Below are 20,767 nucleotides of genomic sequence, written 5' to 3'. Positions count from 1 at the left end.
GAATCTACGCAATTTAGAAATAAGAGATTTAACTTTGAACTTGAATTAAATGATTCTGAACAATTAACAATAGTAAAATTTAGTACGTACCAAGCTCAGCTGCAGTCACAGGTAAGCTAAAAATATGGTAACAAAACTCGCACTCTTAATTTCTGCTTGTGTAATCTAAATATTGTGGCCAGCTATGAATACTTTAACTGAACTTTGAAATTAAAGCAGTGAAATGGAATGATATTACTTTAATGCTGGCGTATGAATTTCAACGAGACTCGGGTTCATTCCGGAAAAGGAAGAGACCCTACTTGGTAATGCAATTGAGACAATGAGCAACAAAGGTTCATGCTAAGTTGCTGAATTTTTGTGATGCAACAGTTTGAAAAAGCTGAGGTCTGCCATACAGTTCTAAAACTTTACGTGCTTTCAGTCTTCCTTGTTGGTTGATTGAAGGTTTGAAGTCGTCGATCAAGGAGGTGGCGACAGTCACTCATTGTCGGCCGTCGCTGTTGCAGAAGCTGGATGTTGGCGCGCCTTCTTCTCGACATGGTCACCAGGCGAAACGGGCTCTTGATGTGCGCCAGCTAATGCTTCCCGTGCGCGACACCGTATCAGAAACTATCATAGCAAGTCGAGCGCAATTACATGCTGCCAAACCCCGAAAGCGCGGCAACTCGCGGGAGCGTCACACAACATACCTGCTCCACCGCCCTACACCAGCAAGAGTCCCTCTGCCCGCGCTCCATGCGGCAGAGTTAACACTACCAAAGATCCTAAACACTGGTTCTCGACACGACCTATCGATGTAATAGTCCGATAGCACAGTTTTCCCTAGGCCAGACCCAGCATAAAAATACAAATAATATTTACAAAACAAACCAATTATACATCGACATAAATGCATATATATGGCTCTGAGCACTATGGGACTTAACTTCTGTGGTCATCAGTCTCCTAGAACTTAGAACTACTTAAACCTAACTAACCTAAGGACATCACACACATCCATGCCCGAGGCAGGATTCGAACCTGCGACCGTAGCAGTCGCGCGGTTCCGGACTGAGCGCCTTAACGGCGAGACCACCGCGGCCGGCTGCATATATATAGTAAAACAATTACAATATATGAAGACACAGAAATATCATATCTTCTGGTAACAAAATAAGGAAAAAAATTTATATTACAATAGATGGAAATAGGAGGATATGCATTTCCGGCGTTACACGCAGTGCAAGGGAATTTAAAACCCTGGTTTGCAGAGCAATTCCGGGAAGATCACACACACACACACACACACACACACACACACACACACAAAAATACTAACGCCACCACACTAACAGAGATGACCACCGTCTGACGTTACCGATGTTGAAAATTAATAACCAAAGGCTGAGGTAGCATGGAGAGACCAGGAGTCCATGTAGAATTTAAGCGGAAACTTCTATATGTATTTAATACGTTACTTGCTAATTTTATTTCAACTGCTTCCGTAATAACACTGTTCCATCAGTTGGAAGTGCATGCCAGAATCTCCGTGCTTTAGATGGCGGTCGAAAAACACATTTCACATCATCTTTCCGCAAAATACGATCAATCCCGTTGGAAACGTTCCCTGCGTAATGTAAAAAACTGTAGGCTTTGAGCGAACTCTGTGTTAGCGTCACTCGCCCGTTGCACGGTTACGGTCGGTAGCGCACTGCACGTCTGATTGGTCTTTCATTATAAACATTCTGACAAATGGTGACTTCAAGATGGGCTAACTCAGCTAGCACTGTTAGGAACTCAGATGACGTGGGCCATGTGAAAAAAGATACGAAGTACCCCTTCACGCAGAGCCGTATGGCGTCAGTTATGAACCTGTGGGTACACGTGAGTGGTAGTAGTGTTCCTATAAAAGCCATCGCCCACGTACCATCAACCTTTCATCTCAGCAATACATCAAGTAAGGTAGGGTAGCCATCCTTTTTCATTTCTATGATGAAACGAATATTCGAGTGGACTGAATGTATGTGCTGGTCTGCTGCTCGAGATAGTCTCCCTTCGTACTGATGCCGAAACAGTCTTCCATTCTGATCATTCCAAAGATCTTCTAATTTTCTGTGAAATTCTTTGTCTTTAAGCTTGTACTCTTGTTTAGACTGGACCGTGTCACAAGCTCTACACTTTTTTTCGACACATTGCACACACAAGTGTTTTTAGTTACCGTTATAAATGTGATGTTCCAGCGTATCCACTTTGAATATTTCAGAGTACGTGACGTAGTACTCATTTTATTCAGATACAATATAACAGAGGCCAGTTACTTTTCATAAACTACGATGGTAATAGCAAAAGTAAGGTCTCCTATTTTTTTATAAGAACATAAACCTGTTTATTTCTACAATGGATTACATCACCGCTGTGGCTATTTTTGTATGCCCATGTCATACCAGCTTGCCGCCATGCTGTTCAGGAAGCTACGAACATCTTTTTTCACCTCGTCGTCCGAGCTGAATCGCTGGGACCACAATTAACGCTGACAGGTACTGTGAGACTCTGAAAAAACTCAAATGGGCAATTCAAAACCGGAGAACAGGAATGTTGAGCAAGGGAATACATATTCTCCATGACAACGCTCGTCCACACATCACTCGGCATACCGTTGACATCCTGCAACAGTTTCAGTGGAACATAATCACCCACCCACCCTATAGTCCTGACTTGGCACGCAGTGACTTATCACCTATTCCCTAGGTTAAAAGAACATTTGGCCGGAAAGCGATTCAGTTCCGACGACGGGGTGAAAGAAGAGGTGCATAACTTTCTGAACAGCATGGCGGAGGGCTGGTATAACATGGGCATACAAAAACTGCCACAAAGTCTACAAAAATGCATCGAGAGAAATGGTGATTATGTCGAAAAATAGCTAGATGTTCAAGCTGTAAACTGATGTAAACCATTGTAAGCTTTTTCAGGCCCATCTTCTGATGGAACATGCAGAACTTAAATTTTTTATTATGATGCTGCGTACCGGCTTGTGGGAACATGGGCGTTTAGTCGTTAACATCTACTTGGCTGCTTACATTTTAACTTCTCGTGAGCCACAGAATTAATCACTTTTTGCTCTGAACACTGGCATCCACGATAAACCCACCAGTATGCAATAGGTTCCGTACAGCAATGTCAACAATCAGTCTTAACACCTGTGATTTTCACGGGCGAGGTAACTTTTCATGTCAGCAAATTGTTAAAGCGGCATACCTAAAAACTACAAATCAAGGTATCTGAATTGAAAACGGTTCACCCTTAAGCTAAACTACTGGCCATTAAAATTGCTACACCAAGAAGAAATGCAGATAATAAACGGGTATTCATTGGTCAAATATATTATACTAGAACTGACAGGTGTCGCCAAACACGGATGCGACCATCATGATGCTGTAAACATAAAATAGATTCATCCGAAAAAATGACTTTTTCTCATTCGTGCACCCAGGTTCGTCGTTGAGTACACCATCGCTGGCCCTCCTGTCTGTGATGCAGCGTCAAGGGTAGCCGCAGCCATGGTCTCCGAGATGATAGTCCATGCTGCTGCAAACGTCGTCGAACTGTTCGTGGAGATGGTTGTTGTCTTGCAAACGTCCCCATTTGTTGATTCGGGAATCGAGACGTGACTGCACGATCCGTTACAGCCATGAGGATAAGATGCTTGTTATCTCGATTGCTAGTGATACGAGGCCGTTGGGATCCAGCACGGTGTTCCGTATTACCCTCCTGAACCTACCGATTCCATATTCTACTAACAGTCATTGGACGAGCACCAATGTCGCGATAAGATAAACCGCAATCGCGATAGGCTATAATCCGACCTTCATCAAAGTCGGAAACTTGATGGTAAGCATTTCTCCTCCTTGCACGAGGCATCACAACAACGTTTCACCAGGCAACGCCGGTCAACTGCTGTTTGTGTATGAGAAATCTGTTGGAAACTTTCCTCATGCCAGTACGTTGTAGGTGTCGCTATCGGCGCCAAACTTGTGTGAATGCTTTGAAAAGCTGGTCATATGCATATCACAGCATTTTCTTCCTGTTGGTTAAATTTCGCGTCTGTAGCACGTCATCTTCGTGATGTAGAAATTTAATGGCCAGTAGTGTATGTAAACCTCACAAAAACATTTTTATTAAGATAAAAACTGTCAAGACGCTATCTCTCTAGTTTTTTGTTATCTTATGGAACTTGACTGGTTTTCCACGAGGTGACGGACCACCGCGTTTCATTCTTGAAACCTCAAAAATGCTTAGCGAGAACTTCGGAAACAGTTGAATCGTACAAGAACGCTTACTGGCCTGCGGCATGAGCACGTTGGAATGCAGATATAATTCCATCCGGTTAATTTGAATAAAGGCATTTAAAGAAATTGTTTGTTCTCTAAAACTGCGTTATTTAAAATATTTGCGAGGAAGAATAACAGCTTGTATGAAGCCAGCTAAATCTAATAACTGAATAATAGCATCGATTACTAACCGCTATACCGTATACCAGTATCTTTTGCAGATATCCTAGCTAATGGCTTGCAGGGCAAAAAAATTTATGTCAATATTTCGCATAATTATTTACCGAATTTAACAGTTTTAAATGCTTTTATTATATATTCATTAAGAGAGACAATTTTATTTTCAATTTTAGTGTTATGCGAATGTTATGGTTGGAAACTGTTTGTCCTGAAGCGCCCAAATACCCCGTCTACATTCATTCAGTATTTGAGAATAAGAGGACTTATCAACTTCCTCGAAAAATTTAAATATAATTTCAAGCCCTTACGAAACATTTTCTCGCGGGCACCCTCCGCAAAATGACGAAAGGAGAAGAGCTTATCTCTCACCGGTCCTACGTTTTCGCTGTTCATAGGGTCAGACTTTAGCATGAAGTATCAAGTTTTATTAATTCTTTGCTAGCTACTTTCTTCGCAACATAGTTTGCAGATACTATCCACATATACTACTGAATGTACTTTGAAAACAGTATCATTGTGAGACACATAGTGCAGGAGATATGCCGTCATAAATACTGAAGTACATGAAAAACTAGCTTTTGCTTAGAATGGATTAATAGAACGTTAAAGCTCTTTTGTACATGAGAGTTCGAGTCTTCAAAGAACCGGGAGTTTACTGATTTATAACAAAGTAATACTACTTGTACTGCTACTTGTAGTCCTCCTAGTCCTCTCTACTACATAAAACATATTCAGATGTTCGTGTAATACAACAAGTTGCTACGAAAAACAATTTCACAGTTGCGAGGGGATATTCTGTGTCATGCTTCCAGTATTCGGACAGCGGTAACAGCATTCAGTTATAACCAGTTTTCTGATGTCAGTTTGCTCTGCTCAGTGATTCATATGACCGATGTTCGTTTACACCCCTGCTGTAGATTAGTGTAACTTGACGTTCAGTTAGAACTGTCGATGCCTCTGTAAAACTGACGTCTTTTTCAGGACCAAGTGGCATTGCTAATCGCGGCCGTGGTCCACAGGGCCCTGGAGGACAGGCCCCACAGAATGTAGGAGCAGGAGCACGTGGCGCTCAGCCTACAAATAATGCTGCTGGTGAGTACTGCGTGTACTTCAAACAAGTAATCTATGTCAGGCCTTCAGCAGGGCACGGCACATAAGCGGCGAATCAGGAAACCACTGCTGGTTTGGATGTATTTATTCCATACACAGATTGAATGACTTTAGTTGTTAATCATTTATCGTGAAGCGAAGAAGTAATAAAATTTCGCATTTCATGACATTCTAAACTATGCAATCGTCAACATTAACAGTTGCTTGGCAGTATTTGCCAGTGTTTTATTAAGAACTTACTGCATATTTTTGTAATATGTATATCGGATAATACGTGTCGCTTTTCAATCACTTTACAAGAGAATTTTTAATATTGCAGCTAAATTATTCACCAGGACATTCACACACTACTTGAGCAGTAATAGCGCTATTTCATTTCCGTAGGGCGCACTGATAGTTCCATTAGTATTAGTGGGTGATCCTTCACCTAGTTTGTGGTGCGTTCTTACTGTCAAGAAGACTGCCACTAATGATGGCTCATAGGACATCGTGTTTAAAGAGTTTGAGTTGCGTTTCGTATGATCAGTATTTTTATAATTCATGTTGTTTGTCATGAAGAACGTAATTTTGTTTCAGGTACTGTAGTGCGAAAAGGTTAAACCATAAAATGGAAAAGTTGGAAGAAAATAAGGCAGCAGTCCTTGTAAATAGCCACCAACATTTCCCCCCATTCTAGAGTCTGCTGTTTGTACAGGAAATGATTTCTATGGAATTCAACTAAAGTGTTAAAAGATAACGAGAAGCTACGCTTTAGACGCTTGATGTCTTTCTCTTGCCTGTGTTTTCGCTCTACCATCTGCGAGTAGAATGGGAAGTTGTTTCTGGTAACTACGTACCTTCCGCCTCTCATCACCCTATGGCTTGTGGAGAGGATACTCAACCAAGGATGTTTTCCATCTATATCTACCTGCTTGTCAGTGGGTCTCACACATTTTTAGCTGAGATAAATGATCATAAACTGTCATGTCAAGATTTCTTATCGATTGTAACATAAGACATTCCAGTAGGCCAGTTTATGGCTGGCCAAAAGAAACCAGTTGACGACAGTATCTGTTTTAGTGGCACCACGATATCCAATGTTCCACACATGTTACATCGGAAGTTCCACCGGGGGCCGAATCGCACAATAACACTGAAAGAGTGGTTCGGTGTGGGGCGGCGGAGGAGTGAAGTGGTCTGCCTTAGTCGTTGTGGGGTTGTGGGCCACTGCGGCTGCGGCGGGGACGGAGCCTCTCCGTCATCCTAGGCCCCCGGTTAACATACAATACAATACAATACAATGCAATACAATAGGTGTACCTAATTGACCTACATATAATTTGCCACACATATTGCAGAAAATCCTGTAAATTCCACTATGTTCTAAAGGTGCAATTTTGTGTTTACTGTTGAATAGAATGTGATCAACAGTATTCTTAGTATAGAAAACTGACATGTATTACGTGGAATTTAGTTTGCTAGTAAGTATCTGTGAATCTGACCTACATACAGCATGGGCGCACATTTGTTGTCAGTGTGACTTAGTGCCTACTGAGGAGGAGACAGAAGTGCTGGTATCCTCCATCTTCTTTCTCGCAAGTATATCAGTTAGGATGGGACTATAATCAGTACTGTGTGAAATACCAATAATTACTTATAGTACACTTTAAGAATGTGATCTGATTTGTGGTGTAGACAGCATGTAGTGCTCCAGCGAGTCGAAGCCCACATGTTCGTGTATCACAGCATGCCAGGACTTGGTAAGTATTACTGTCTGTAGGAATTACTTTGCAGTATGTCTTAAACAAAAGTTTTTGTTTCCTAATGTCAAGGGTAATATCTAGATAGTTGACTGAGTCTCCTCCAAATTCCACTGTAAAATTAGTTTTACTGAGTTTCGAATTTAAATGTGGAAAAAATTTATTTGTCTGGTAGTACCTGTCCACCAGCAGAGTATATCGTCTACATACCTGATCCTGTGTAGTAGTTTAGGACACTTACGGGTTCTTTATCTATAAATATTTATTCAAAATTATTCGTAAACGTTTCAGCTAATAAGGGACTCAGAGGAAAATCAATTACCATGACAACTGACATATTGTGCAGTCTACAGGGTCTCTTGAAACTGGAAATAACTTCGTTTATAACATGTCTCAGCTTCCATTTTTATTTCCTCTGTCTCCACTGCATTTGTTCAGGTTTCATGTAACAATTCCTTTGAAATTTCTGTAGCCTATCGAACAGGAAAATTGGAAAATAGGCTGCTGGCTTCAAAAGAGTCAAGAGTGGCACTATGTGGAGCTGATGCATCAATTACCATGACAACTGACATATTGTGCAGTCTACAGGGTCTCTTGAAACTGGAAATAACTTCGTTTATAACATGTCTCAGCTTCCATTTTTATTTCCTCTGTCTCCACTGCATTTGTTCAGGTTTCATGTAACAATTCCTTTGAAATTTCTGTAGCCTATCGAACAGGAAAATTGGAAAATAGGCTGCTGGCTTCAAAAGAGTCAAGAGTGGCACTATGTGGAGCTGATGCATCTTTTAGCTGTTTAACTAATGCAACAATATTAGTTATGCTGAATACGTGCCGTAAAGTGTCTTATATCAGTGAAAAAAGCAATTTTGTACAGTTGTACAGTCTCATTGACCTTGTGTAGATTATTATTTTAGTTTTACGTTGCCTCACAGTTACCTAGATAGCCGTACTATAAAATAAATATTGCTGTGCAAGATCCGTACAGTGCATTTCAGTTTTTAATGTTCCTACTTTTCCCGAAGTACCGACAGAGTACTCCAAAGATATTATTAAATGTGCTGACTAATTACTGTACTATGCTGGTTTTTCTAGAACTCATAATTATCCATTCCTCAAAAATATAATATATTAACTGGAGGAACTTTCTTATACTTATATTTTCTGTGTGATTTGCGATGCACGCTGTGGAAGTCGTTTGACGTGTTGGGCCACTTCTGTTCTCTGACTGACCACGACGAAGTCTTTCGGTAGACTACATAGCATTCATTCAGGAAACTTTTCTGGACTTCACAAGTCCACGTAATTGAGTAGCAGATGTGCGTTGACGGTAGAGATGTGTATTTTATTTATTTTATTTACACGCCAAGTTCCGTAGGACCAAATTGAAGAGCAAATCTCCAAGTTCATGGATCATGTCAGTACATGAAATTACAACATAAAAGTAATAACAGGTAAAAATAAAGTGTTTATGAACCCGAAAAAGTCAATCCATAAGTTTAAATAAACGCAAATAACTATACAACAAGAATCAGCTTAATTTTTCAAGGAACTCCTCGAGAGAATAGGTGGAGTTACCCATGAGGAGACTCTTCAGTTTCGATTTGAAAGCGCGTGGATTACTGCTAAGATTTTTGAATTCGAACGGTAGCTTATTGAAAATTAATGCAGCGGTATACTGCCCACCTTTCTACACAAGAATTAAGGAAGTACGATAAAAATGCAGGTTTGATTTCTGCCAAGTATTAACTGAGTGAAAACTGCTTATTCTTGGGAATAAGCTAATATTGTTAACAAGAAATGACAGTAAGTAATATATAACTTGAGAGGCCAATGTCAAAATACCCAGATACATGAACTTACACCACTTATTGCCCGAACCGCCCATTCTGAGCCAAAAATATCCTTTTGGGATGGGAAGAATTACCCCAAAATATAATATAATACCATACCATATAAGTGAATGAAAATAAGCAAAGTAGACTAATTTTCTTGTCGAACGATCACTCGCTTCAGATACCATTCGGATAGTAAAAATAGCAGCACTAAGTCTTTGAACAAGATCCTGAGCGTGGGTTTTCCACGACAGTTTACTATCTATCTGAACACCTAGAAATTATAACCGTTCAGTCTCACTAATCAAATGCCCATTCTGTGAAATTAAAACGTCAAGTTTTGTTGAATTGTGTTTTAGAAACTGTAAAAACTGAGTCTTACTGTGATTTAGAGTTAGTTTATTTTCTGCAAACCATGAACTTAGGTCATGAACTGCACTATTTGAAACCAGGCCAATGTCGCACATCCTTCACTACCAAGCTAGCGTCATCAGCAAACAGAAATATTTTAGAGTTACCTGTAATGCTAGAGGGGATATCATTTATATAAATAAGGAACTGGATTAGCCCCAACACTGATCCCTGGGGCACCCCCCACTTGACTGTGCCTCACTCAGACTCCACACCACAGCCATTCTCAACATTGTGAATAATTACCTTTTGCTGTCTGTTGCTGAAGTAAGAGGTGAAACAATTTGAGCTAATCCCCGTATTTCATAATGGTCCTGCTTCTGGAGCAATATTTGGTGATCAACACAATCAGACGCCTTAGTTAAATCAAAAAATAAGCCTAGCGTTCGAAACCTTTCGTTTAACCCATCCAGTACCTCACAGAGAAAAGAGAATATAGCATTTTCAGTTGTTAAATGACTTCTGAAGCCGAACAGTACATCTGATAGCAAATCGTGTGATATAAAATGATCAATAATCCTTACATACACAGCCTTTTCAATAACTTCAGCAAACACTGATGGCATAGAAAAAAAGCGGCTTTACTATTCAGTACTTCAATCGTTCAGGAAACTGACATTCCTAAAGGAAAAATTACAAATGTGGCTAAATACACGGCTAACATGTGCAGCACAGTACTTAAGTATTCTGCTAGGCCCTCCATCATATCCATGAGAGTCCTTAGTCGTCAGTGATTTAATTATTTAATCAATCTTCCACTTGTCACTATCACAGAGACATCAGTCTCAGAAAAGAGTTTTCCAACAGAGTTACATGATTCCCTGTAGAAAGTAAGTTTTTACTTAATGCACCAGTAATGCTCAGAAAATGATTGTTAAATACTGTATATATTTCTGACTTATCAGTAACAGAAATATTTTTACTACGAACTGACTATATATCGTCGACCTTGCGCTGCTGACCAGACACTTCCTTCACAACTTACCATATGGTTTTAATTTTAATTAGCTATTCTACTTGCGTACCACATAGTCTTTGCCTTCCTAATAACATTTTAAGCACCTTACAGTACTGTTTGTAATGGGCTACTGTAGCTTGATTGTGACGATTTCTAGCATTTTGTTATAATTCGTGCTTTGTTCTACATGCTGCCAGTGTCGTCGTAACTGCCGTCTGCTTCACATCTCCTGTGCAGCAAGCTACGTAAATTTAAGTATTAACTGTGTTTTTCTTACTTGTCACTTCTTTTTCCGTGTGTTTTTGCTTCTAGGAAGCTTTAATTTTCGAGTACTAGTAATAGTGTTCCATAGATTTCGTGTTTGTTTTGAATAAAGTCCGGAGACAGTTAGTACTTATTTTCATTGTTTCCAACAAGAAGTTCTAGAAACCACAGTTTAGTCAGCTATCAACCGCCTTTAGTGAATTAGCAGTCTAGTTAAAAGTTGATTACTTAGCTCTCTACAGTAAATTGTTGATTTCTTAGGATGGGTAGGATGTGTGACTGCTGTTTACGGACGCAGGAGGAGCTGGCCACTGTTCGCGAACAGCTGAACGTGCTGATGGCCGCGATCAGCCGTCTTCAGGCTGCTGCCTCGGAGTGTAGCGGCAGTGGGGAGTCTGGTGCGTCGCATGGTACACCCCAGGTGTTACATGCTTCACCCACGGTCCCTGCTGTCGAGACATCTTCACAGGTACCGGGAGCGGTTGGGCCACCCTCTCCCCAAGAAGATTGGAGGGTTCAACGGCGTTCGCGTCGCACGAGGCGGAGGGTCAATGTGGAGGCTGGCCGTGTGGCATCTCCCGCTCTGCCTGTGAGTGGACATCTGGCCGCTCCTTCAGCAAAGTCCAAGCAGGCACATGGGGGGAGGGGTTTATCAGTGATTGGGAGCTCCAATGTTAGGCGGGTGATGGAGCCTCTTAGGGAAATAGCGGAAAGGTCGGGGAAGAAGGCCAGTGTTCACTCTGTCTGCTTGCCGCGGGTCTCGTACGAGATGTGGAGGAGGTCCTGCCGGCGGCGATAGAGAGCACTGGGTGCACCCGAATGCAAATTGTTGCTCATGTCGGCACCAATGACTCCTGCCGTCTGGGTTCAGAGGTCATCCGCAGTTCATACGGGCGGTTGGCGGAATTGGTGAAGGCGGAAATCCTCCCTCGTGGGGTGGAATCTGACCTAATTATTTCTACTGTCGTTCCCAGAACCGATCGCGGTCCTCTGGTTTGGAGCCGTGTGGAAGACTCAAACCATAGGCTCAGACGATTCTGCGGAGATATGGGGTGCAAATTTCTCGACCTCCGCTAACGGGTGGAGAAATGTAGGGTCCCCCTGAATAGGTCAGGCGTGCACTACACGCAGGAAGTGGCTACAAGGGTGGCGGAGTACGTGTGGAGTGCACATGTGGGTTTTTTAGGTTAGAGAATTCCCTCCCTTGGCCCGACAAGGCGCCTCCTGAGACACGACAAGGTAGCAGTAGGCAAAACGCAACAGGGAATGACAATATTAATGTGGTAATAGTAAACTGCAGGAGCGTCTATTGAAAGGTCCCGGAACTGCTCTCATTAATAAGCGGTCACAATGCCCACATAGTAATCGGCACAGAAAGTTGGCTGAAACCAGATGTAAACAGTAATGAAATTTTAAATTCAGATTGGAATGTATCCCGCAGAGATAGGCTGGACAGTGAAGGGGGAGGCGTATTTATAGCGATAAAAAGTGCAATAGTATCGAAGGAAATTGGCGGAGATCCGAAATTTGAAATAATTTGGGTGAAGGTCACGGTTAAAGCAGGCTCAAACATGATAATTGGATGTCTCTATAGGCCCCCTGGCTCAACAGCAGTAGTGGCAGAACACCTGAAGGAAAATCTGGAAAATATTTAGAGTAGATTTCCCGACCATGTTCTTGTTGTGGGTGGAGATTTTAATTTGCTAGATATAGACTGTGAGACTCAAACGTTTATAACGTGTGGAAGGGACAAAGGACTCAGTAAAAATTTTTGAGTGCATTATCTGAAAACTACCTTGAGCAGTTAAACAGAGAACCGTCTCGTGGCGATAACATATTAGACCTTCTGGTGACAAACAGACCTGAACTATTTGAAACAGTTAACGGAGAACAGGGAATCAACGATCATAAAGCGCTTACAGCATCGGTGATTTCAGCAGTAAATAGAAATTTTAAAAAAGGTAGGAAGATTTTTCTGTGTAGCATAAGTGACAAAAAGCAGATTTCAGAGTACTTGACGGCTCAACACAAAAGTTTTATCTCAAGTACAGATAGTGTTGAGGGTCAGTGGACTAAGTTCAAAACCATCATACAATATGCATTAGATGAGTATGTGCCAAGCAAACTCGTAAGAGATGGAAAAGAGCCACCGTGGTACAACAACCGAGCTAGAAAACTGCTACGGAAGCAAAGGGAACTTCACAACAAACATAAACATAGCCAAAGCCTTGCAGACAAACAAAAATTATACGAAGCGAAATGTAGTGTGAGAAGGGCTATGCGAGAGGCGTTCAACGAATTCGAAAGTAAAGTTCTATGTACTGACTTGGCAGAAAATTCTAAGAAATTTTGGTCTTATATCAAAGCGGTAGGTGGATCAAAACCAAATGTCCAGACACTCTGTGACCAAAAGGGTACTGAAACGGAGGATGACAGACTAAAGGCCGAAATACTAAATACCTTTCTCCAAAGCTGTTTCACAGAGGAAGACTGCACTGTAATTCCTTCTCTAGATTATCGCACAGATCACAAAATAATAGATATCGAAATAGATGACAGAAGGATAGAAAAACAATTAAAATCGCTCAAAGGAGGAAAGGCCGCTGGACCTGATGGGATACCAGTTCGATTTTACACGGAGTACGCGAAGGAACTTGCCCCCTCCTTTCAGCGGTGTACCGTAGGTCTCTAGAAGAGCGTAGCGTTCCAAAAGATTGGAAATGGGCACAGGTCACTCCCCGTTTCGAAGAAGGGACGTCAAACAGATGTGCAGAACTATAGACCTATATATCTGTAATGTCGATCAGTTGTAGAATTTTGAAACACGTGTTATGTTCGAGTATAATGACTTTTCTGGAGACGAAATCTACTCTGTAGGAATCAGTATGGGTTTCGAAAAAGGCGATCGTGTGAAACCCAGCTTGCGTTATTCGTCCACGAGACTCAGAGGGCCATAGACACGGGTTCCCAGGTGGATGCTGTGTTTCTTGACTTCCGCAAGGCGTTTGATAAAGTTCACCACAGCCGTTTAATGAACAAAGTAAGAACACATGGACTGTCAGACCAATTGTGTGATTGAATTGAATAGTTCCTAGGTTCCTAGATAACAGAACGCAGCATGTCATTCTCAATGGAGAGAAGTCTTCCGAAGTAAGAGTGATTTCAGGTATGCCGCAGGGGAATGTCGTAGGACCGTTGCTATTCACAATATATATAAATGAGCTTGTGGATAACATCGGAAGTTCACTGAGGCTTTTTGCGGATGATGCTGTAGTATATCGAGAGGTTGCAACAATAGAAAATTGTACTGAAATGCAGGAGGATCTGCAACGAATTGACGCACGGTGCAGTAAATGACAATAGAATCTCAATGTAGACAAGTGTAATGTGCTGCGAATACACAGAAAGAAAGATCGTTTATCATTTAGCTACAATATAGCAGATCAGCAACTGGAAGCTGTTAATTCCATAAATTATCTGGGAGTAGGCATTGGGAGTGATTTAAAATGGAGTGACCATATAAAACTAATCGTCGGTAAAGCAGATGCTAGACTGAGATTCATTGGAAGAATCCTAGGGAAATGCAGTTCGAAAACAAAGGAAGTAGGTTACAGTACACTTGTTCGCTCACTGTTTGAATACTGCTCACTGGTGTGGGATCCGTACCAGATAGGGTTGATAGAAGAGATAGAGAAGATCCAACGGAGAGCAGTGCGCTTTGTAACAGGATCATTCAGTAATCGCGAAAGCGTTACGGAGATGATAGGTAAACTCCAGTGGAAGACTCGGCAGGAGAGACGCTCAGTAGCTCGATACAGGCTTTTGTTGAAGTTTCGAGAACGTACCTTCACCTAGGAGTCAAGAAGTATATTGCTCCCTCCTACGTATATCTCGCGAAGAGACCAAGAGGATAAAATCAGAGAGATTAGAGCTCACACAGAGGCATACCTACAATCTTGCGAGACTGGAATAGAAGGGAGAACTGATAGAGGTACTCAAGGCACCCTCCGCCACACACCGTCAGGTTGCTTGCGAGGTATGGATGTAGATGTAGATATCCTTATACCACTAGTCAGCCACCCAGTCAGAGTTGAACAAGGAGGATTTCTTGAATGGTTAACAGGATTGTTTGAACGTTCTCTGCAATTCACTCCGTTTTCCCCTAAATTCGGCGTGTAATTGTGCTCTCTCCCTTGTCAAAAAACTGAGGGACAGAGTTGATTGTACCTCACATATTGTTTATTAATTTTCACTATCCATAACTTCTCAGGCTGGTCATTTTTGTTCGTGTTCGTGTGGTGGCGCTAGTATTTAGTGTGTGTGTGTGTGTGTGTGTGTGTGTGTGTGTGTGTGTGTGTGTGAGACACCTTCCTGGAATTGCTCTGCAGAACAGTTTTAGATTCTCTTGAGCAGCACTCACTTGCGGCAGTATTGTCTTCAAAACGACGGTGTGTGCATCGGTCGCTATATCGGCGTTCCTCGGCGACGTCACCAGACTGCATTCCCGTAGGTTGTCTGAATAAAAACAACGACGGTTGAGCTCTTGTCGCGTCTTGAGTGAAATGCAATAAGCGAAAAATTCTGTTCTGAAAAAAAATCACCAAGGCGACGAGACTTGCTCTAATCAACACCAAGCTACCACCAAACGACGAAGAGCAGAAATGCACATGAAGGACCTACGCCTTGACGGCGTAAACGAAATTCAAGCCAATACGATCTGAGAGTTGAACAAGAAGGCTTTCTTGAATGGTTAACAGGATTGTATGAACGTTCTCTGCATTTCATTCAGCTGGGAGGGGTCTACGTAGATCTACTGAGGCATTAACACCACTGCCTTATATTTTGTCTACATTTCATTAATCCAGTCTCGAAACATATTGGACTAATTGATATCGAAAACCTGCGTTAGCACTTGTTCTTTAGAACGATCCGTTGGATTATGCAGATACTTACCACAGAATACTCACAGAAACAAGGAACAGAGCAGTCGAGAACATATTCAGTTTTTATATCGTCACGATCATTCAGATCGATGCCCATGGGAGAGAACATCCTTCCACGGTCAATAATTACTCTAACCACAAGGTAAACATAATATTCTCATATAATTTTCGAATGAATGTATTTTAATCGCACACCGCATACAGTTTCACATCGGCCCAGAAACTATCCTCGAAAAAATCCCTTTATTAGAAGGTTGCGGCCCTCTAAGTAATGAATCAGTGTACCACTGCACCAGGGCGGAGGTGGTACCTCAGAAGACTCCAGTGTTTATAGACCCACCCATTGCCAAGCTCCGGTTTGCAGTTGGCTTCCATGAGAACCGTGGTACGAATAGACGAGCTCCCTCTCTAGCGTTTTCTTCTCTCCACTCGTGTAACAAGTGAGGTGATGCAACGGTACGACACTGGGCTCGTATTCGGCAGGACGACGGTTCAGATCTTCGTCCAGCCATCGATATATCGAGTTTCCATTCTATCAATAAACCCCCCGCGCTTGACAAAAACTTGACATGATTGTGCAAGAAAAAGGATGTTAGTAGATCTCCTAAACTCATACGATCTGATGCAGAATGTGTTTATTCCAGCTAGGTGCAGGGGAACAGCAGCACAGCCATAGACAATATTTGTATTCATTTTTCATTACTAGACGGGCATTCTGGTAGTAAAAGGGTGAATGGCCTTTCAGGCCGTGATGCACAAATTTTAACACCAATAGGTTTTTGTACTCTTTTTCTTCTTTTTGTTCAACTCTCACATCGTATTGGCTTGAATTTCGTTTACGCCGTCAAGGCGTAGGTCCTTCATGTGCATTTCTGCTCTTTGTCGTTTGGTGGTAGCTCGATGTTGATTAGAGCAAGTCTCGTCACCTTGTCGATTTTTTCAGAATAGAATTTTTCGCTTATTGCATTTCACTCAAGACGCGACAAGAGCTCAACCGTCGTTGTTTTTATTCAGACACGGGACTGCAGTCTGGTGATGTCGCTGAGAAACGCCGATATAGCGACCGATGCACACACCGTCGTTTTGAAGACAAAACTGCCGCAAGTGAGTGCTGCGCAAGAGAATCTAAAACTGTTTTGCAGAGCAATTCCAGGAAGGTGTCACACACACACACACACACACACACACACACACACACACACACACACACACACACACACACACACACTAAATACTAGCGCCACCACACGAACACGAACAAAAATGACCAGCCTAAGAAGTTATGGATAGTGTAAATTAATAAACAATGTGTAAGGTACAATGAACTCTGTCCATCTGTTTTTTGACAAGGGAGAGAGCACAATTCCAAGCCGAATTTAAGGAAAAACCTCCCTCTCTATTTAAAAGTTTATTTGCTAAATTAATTTCAACTGCTTCCGTAATAACATAATACTAACAGCTGGAAGTGCATGCAAGAATCTCTTTGATGTTATTTCCTTAGGATGACCGGAGTCGAGACAATATTCAGCAGTAGCAGATTTACTTGGTTGTTGTAAATTTGTGTGACGCTTATGCCCAGTGCACCGGTCGTCCACGGTGCAAATGGTCTGACCAATATACAACATGCCACAACTCCAAGGAATGTTATAGACACCCGCCTTAAACAAACCCTGATCGTCCTTTACGGAGACTAAAAGAATTGTAATCTGAGATGGTGGTCGAAAAACATATTTCACATCATATTTCCACAAAATATGTCCGATCAAGTTGGGAATGCTCCCTGCGCCAGCCAAAAGGCCGTTGGCTTTGGTGCCAATTCGGTATTAGTAGTACTGGCGCAGTGCAAGTCTGATATGTTTTTCACTATAACCACTCTGATGAGAGGTGATTTCAAGGTGGGCTAGCCCAGCTGACACTGTCAAGGTCTGCTATGACGTGGGCTCTGTGAACCAAGGTACGAAGTACCCCTTCACGCTGAGCCTAATGCTGAGAAGTACCAGCCTGTGGATACAAGTCATAGAGTAGGGGTCCTATAAACGTCATCTCCCTACGTGCCATTAGCCTTCCTCCCCAGACATACATCGAGTAATGGAGAGTAGCCATCCTTTTTCCTCTCCATCGTGAAACGAATATTCGGGTGGGCTGAATGTACGTCCTGGTCTGCTGCTCGATATTACCTTACTACGTGTTGATACAAAACCAAACTTACCGAGTGAGGTGGAGCAGTGGTTAGCACACTGGATTCGGGAGGACGACGCTTCAATCCCTCGTCCGGCCAGCCTGATTTAGATTTTCCGTGATTTCTCTAAATAACTTAAGGCAAATGCGGGGATCGTTACTTTGAAAGAGCACGGCCGACTTCCTTCCCCATTCTTCCTTAATCCGAAGACACCGATGACCTTGCCGGCCGGTGTGGCCGTGCGGTTCTAGGCGCTACAATCTGGAGCCAAGCGACCGCTACGGTCGCAGGTTCGAATCCTGCCTCGGGCATGGATGTGTGTGATGTCCTTAGGTTAGTTAGCTTTAATTAGTTCTAAGTTTTAGGCGACTGATACCTCAGAAGTCGCATAGTGCTCAGAGCCATTTGAACCATTTTGAACCGATGACCTTGCTGTTCGGTTACCAAACTTCCACTTTGTTCATTACAAACGTCTTCTAATTTCTGTGGCAAATTCTTTGACTGGAGGCGTGTTCTCTTGTTTTGATTGAGCCGTGTCACGAGCTCTACACTTAGGTGAATTTTCATCACACTATAGAAACAAGTTTTATGAGTTATGGTTATCTACGTGATGTTCAAGCTTATCCATTATGGATATTCTACAACGTGTGAATGTGCATACATGATAATACGTCTTGGCATAATAGGTGGTAAATGAGCTAAAAATGAAGGCAGTAGTTCGCAGTTGGTCCCGTTATGTACCGTAGACGTGCAGGTCAGGTAACATTTCACTGTGCCTGGTAAGCCAAGAACCACACTTTCAGTAAACATTTTGTTACCTGCATCTCTGTCCAAGAACTCTCAGTTGGTCTTAAATCAAGTAAATCATTCTCGCGAAAACATAATTGACTCAGTGTATTGGTCGATAAAAAGTAATATTTCAGCTATACAAGGTCTCTCTCCGAAGAGTGGTTAGGCGTATTTTTTCTTGTGTTTCGGCAGCTATTTGCAGTTTCGCTTTTGAAATATGTGTCTGAAGTCAGCCCAAATAAAATACAACTCATCACATCTTTCATGTGACGCCCAGTGTCAACAGAAAGCGTCGGTTTGCTTGCTATTACGAACAAAATGATTTTTAAAGCTAAGTTTTGCGTGCCCATTCGATAGAGCGGTCCAGAATTAGCCTAGTGCGATATTTGTTTTATCGATGTAAATTAACAGGGTCATTAAAACACGAAGAATATTCAGTACTCAAGCAGCAACTGAGCAGTGCTGCTACATAGCGTTAGTAGTCAGCGTAGGCCAGGGATCTGGTGTCACTGTTGGAGTACTGCTTATTCTTCGTGTTTTAATATCTTCGTTAGTACAGTGCACACCGTAAAACGAGTATCGATTTAGACTAATCTGGGGACTCGCCTATCGAATAGGCACCTAAAATTCCGCTTAAAAATAATTTTGTTCGTAACAAACCGACGCTTTCCGTCGACAAAGGGCGTCACATGTAAGACCTGATGGTCAGTATTTGCGATAACTCCATATACACATTACAAAAACGACTTTGCCAATATATGCCAAAACAACAGAGAAAAAGCGTCTGACACCCGTTATAGAAAATACTTGCCCCTTTGCGTTTATCATTTTACGAATATTTTCTTTCGATATTTATTAGATATTTAGGATATTCACAGTCTGTTTGGGGGGGGGGGGGGGAGGGATTATCCTGTGTATTGCGCAACTGCCATTGACGACAGCTCATGGCAGCAACTTAAATCCTGTCCTCTAGCTCTATCCGGATAGGACGAGTTCTCATTGTTTCCACACATGAAAGCCACTGTCCCATCTAATCCAAGTCAACGGAACTTCATAACAGTGTAACACAATGTACTAACCGAAGCATTCAGAGACAGACCGCTAAAACAAGAAGGTGAAACTACCCGACTGTATAGCTGTAGGTCTCGCAGAGATACGCTACTAAAATTACTAACTACAATGACTGAAAAAAAAAATCTTCTAGTCGTCTGTACTGGTGGTAATAATAAAGTTTCACAAAAGAAGGAGGAAGTTTTGTAATTTCTCTTGGGTGTCCAGACGAGTCCAGTCGTTTACATAAAACGACATGTCGACTCCGTATCTCGGTGTCATCTTCAGAATGAGCTGTTTCTGCTCTTTCATTCTGTGAGACTCACTTTCAAGGCTGATTTTGTTGAAGCTTCTTGTCTACTGTTTGGCAGCATCCCACCACCTTTACACTCTTGTCGCTCCCCACTCCTTTCCAAACAACCTGGTCGCACGCCGTGTAGGAAGGAGCAGTGAAGAAACCCAATTGTGGAATTTGTGTGCGGATTCCGGCCCTCAGTGCTTCTGCAGCCACCGCCGGACGCGGATTTCGCTCTCGGCTTATGTTGTCTGAGCGCTGGGTCCCACGCTTTACTGAGAACGAAGCAGCCGTCTCTGTTGATCAGAACGTCGGACACTCGTATTTCAATAGCCTCCTTCAGAATGCAGTCCAAAAGCTACGAGGTTTATTTGAACATCTCCGTTTCTTCATATTTCGTTGGGTCCCCTGTATCACACAAGCGGCTCGTAGTGAAATTGCGTGCTTATGAATAATCGTTTCAGTTATGTGACTGGATTTGTGATTTCCTGTCAGAGAGGTCATAGTTCGTAGTAATGACGGAAAGTCATCGAGTGAAACAGAAGTGATTTCTGGCGTTCCCCAGGGTAGTGTTATAGGCCCTTTGCTGTTCCTTGCCGGCCGGAATGGCCGAGCGGTTCTAGGCACTACAGTTTGGAACCGCGCGACCGCTACGGCCGCAGGTTCGAATCCTGCCTGGGGCATGGATGTGTGTGACGTCCTTA

General features: G+C 42.3%; 1 protein-coding gene across 1 annotated transcript in view; it reads left to right on the top strand.

The window, feature by feature from the left end:
* LOC126470921 (collagen alpha-3(IX) chain-like) overlaps positions 1-20,767 on the top strand; it is a 159,841-nt gene that overhangs the window by 137,372 nt on the left and 1,702 nt on the right. Inside the window, exon 6 of the mRNA XM_050098952.1 lies at positions 5,472-5,582. Coding sequence (XP_049954909.1) covers positions 5,472-5,582 — 111 coding nt within the window. The remainder of the gene's footprint in view (positions 1-5,471; positions 5,583-20,767) is intronic.

The sequence above is a fragment of the Schistocerca serialis genome, chromosome 3 (assembly GCF_023864345.2).
Source record: "Schistocerca serialis cubense isolate TAMUIC-IGC-003099 chromosome 3, iqSchSeri2.2, whole genome shotgun sequence".
NCBI lineage: Eukaryota > Metazoa > Arthropoda > Insecta > Orthoptera > Acrididae > Schistocerca > Schistocerca serialis.
Note: the sequence above shows the minus strand (reverse complement) of the source record. Positions and strands in the feature narration are given on the sequence as shown.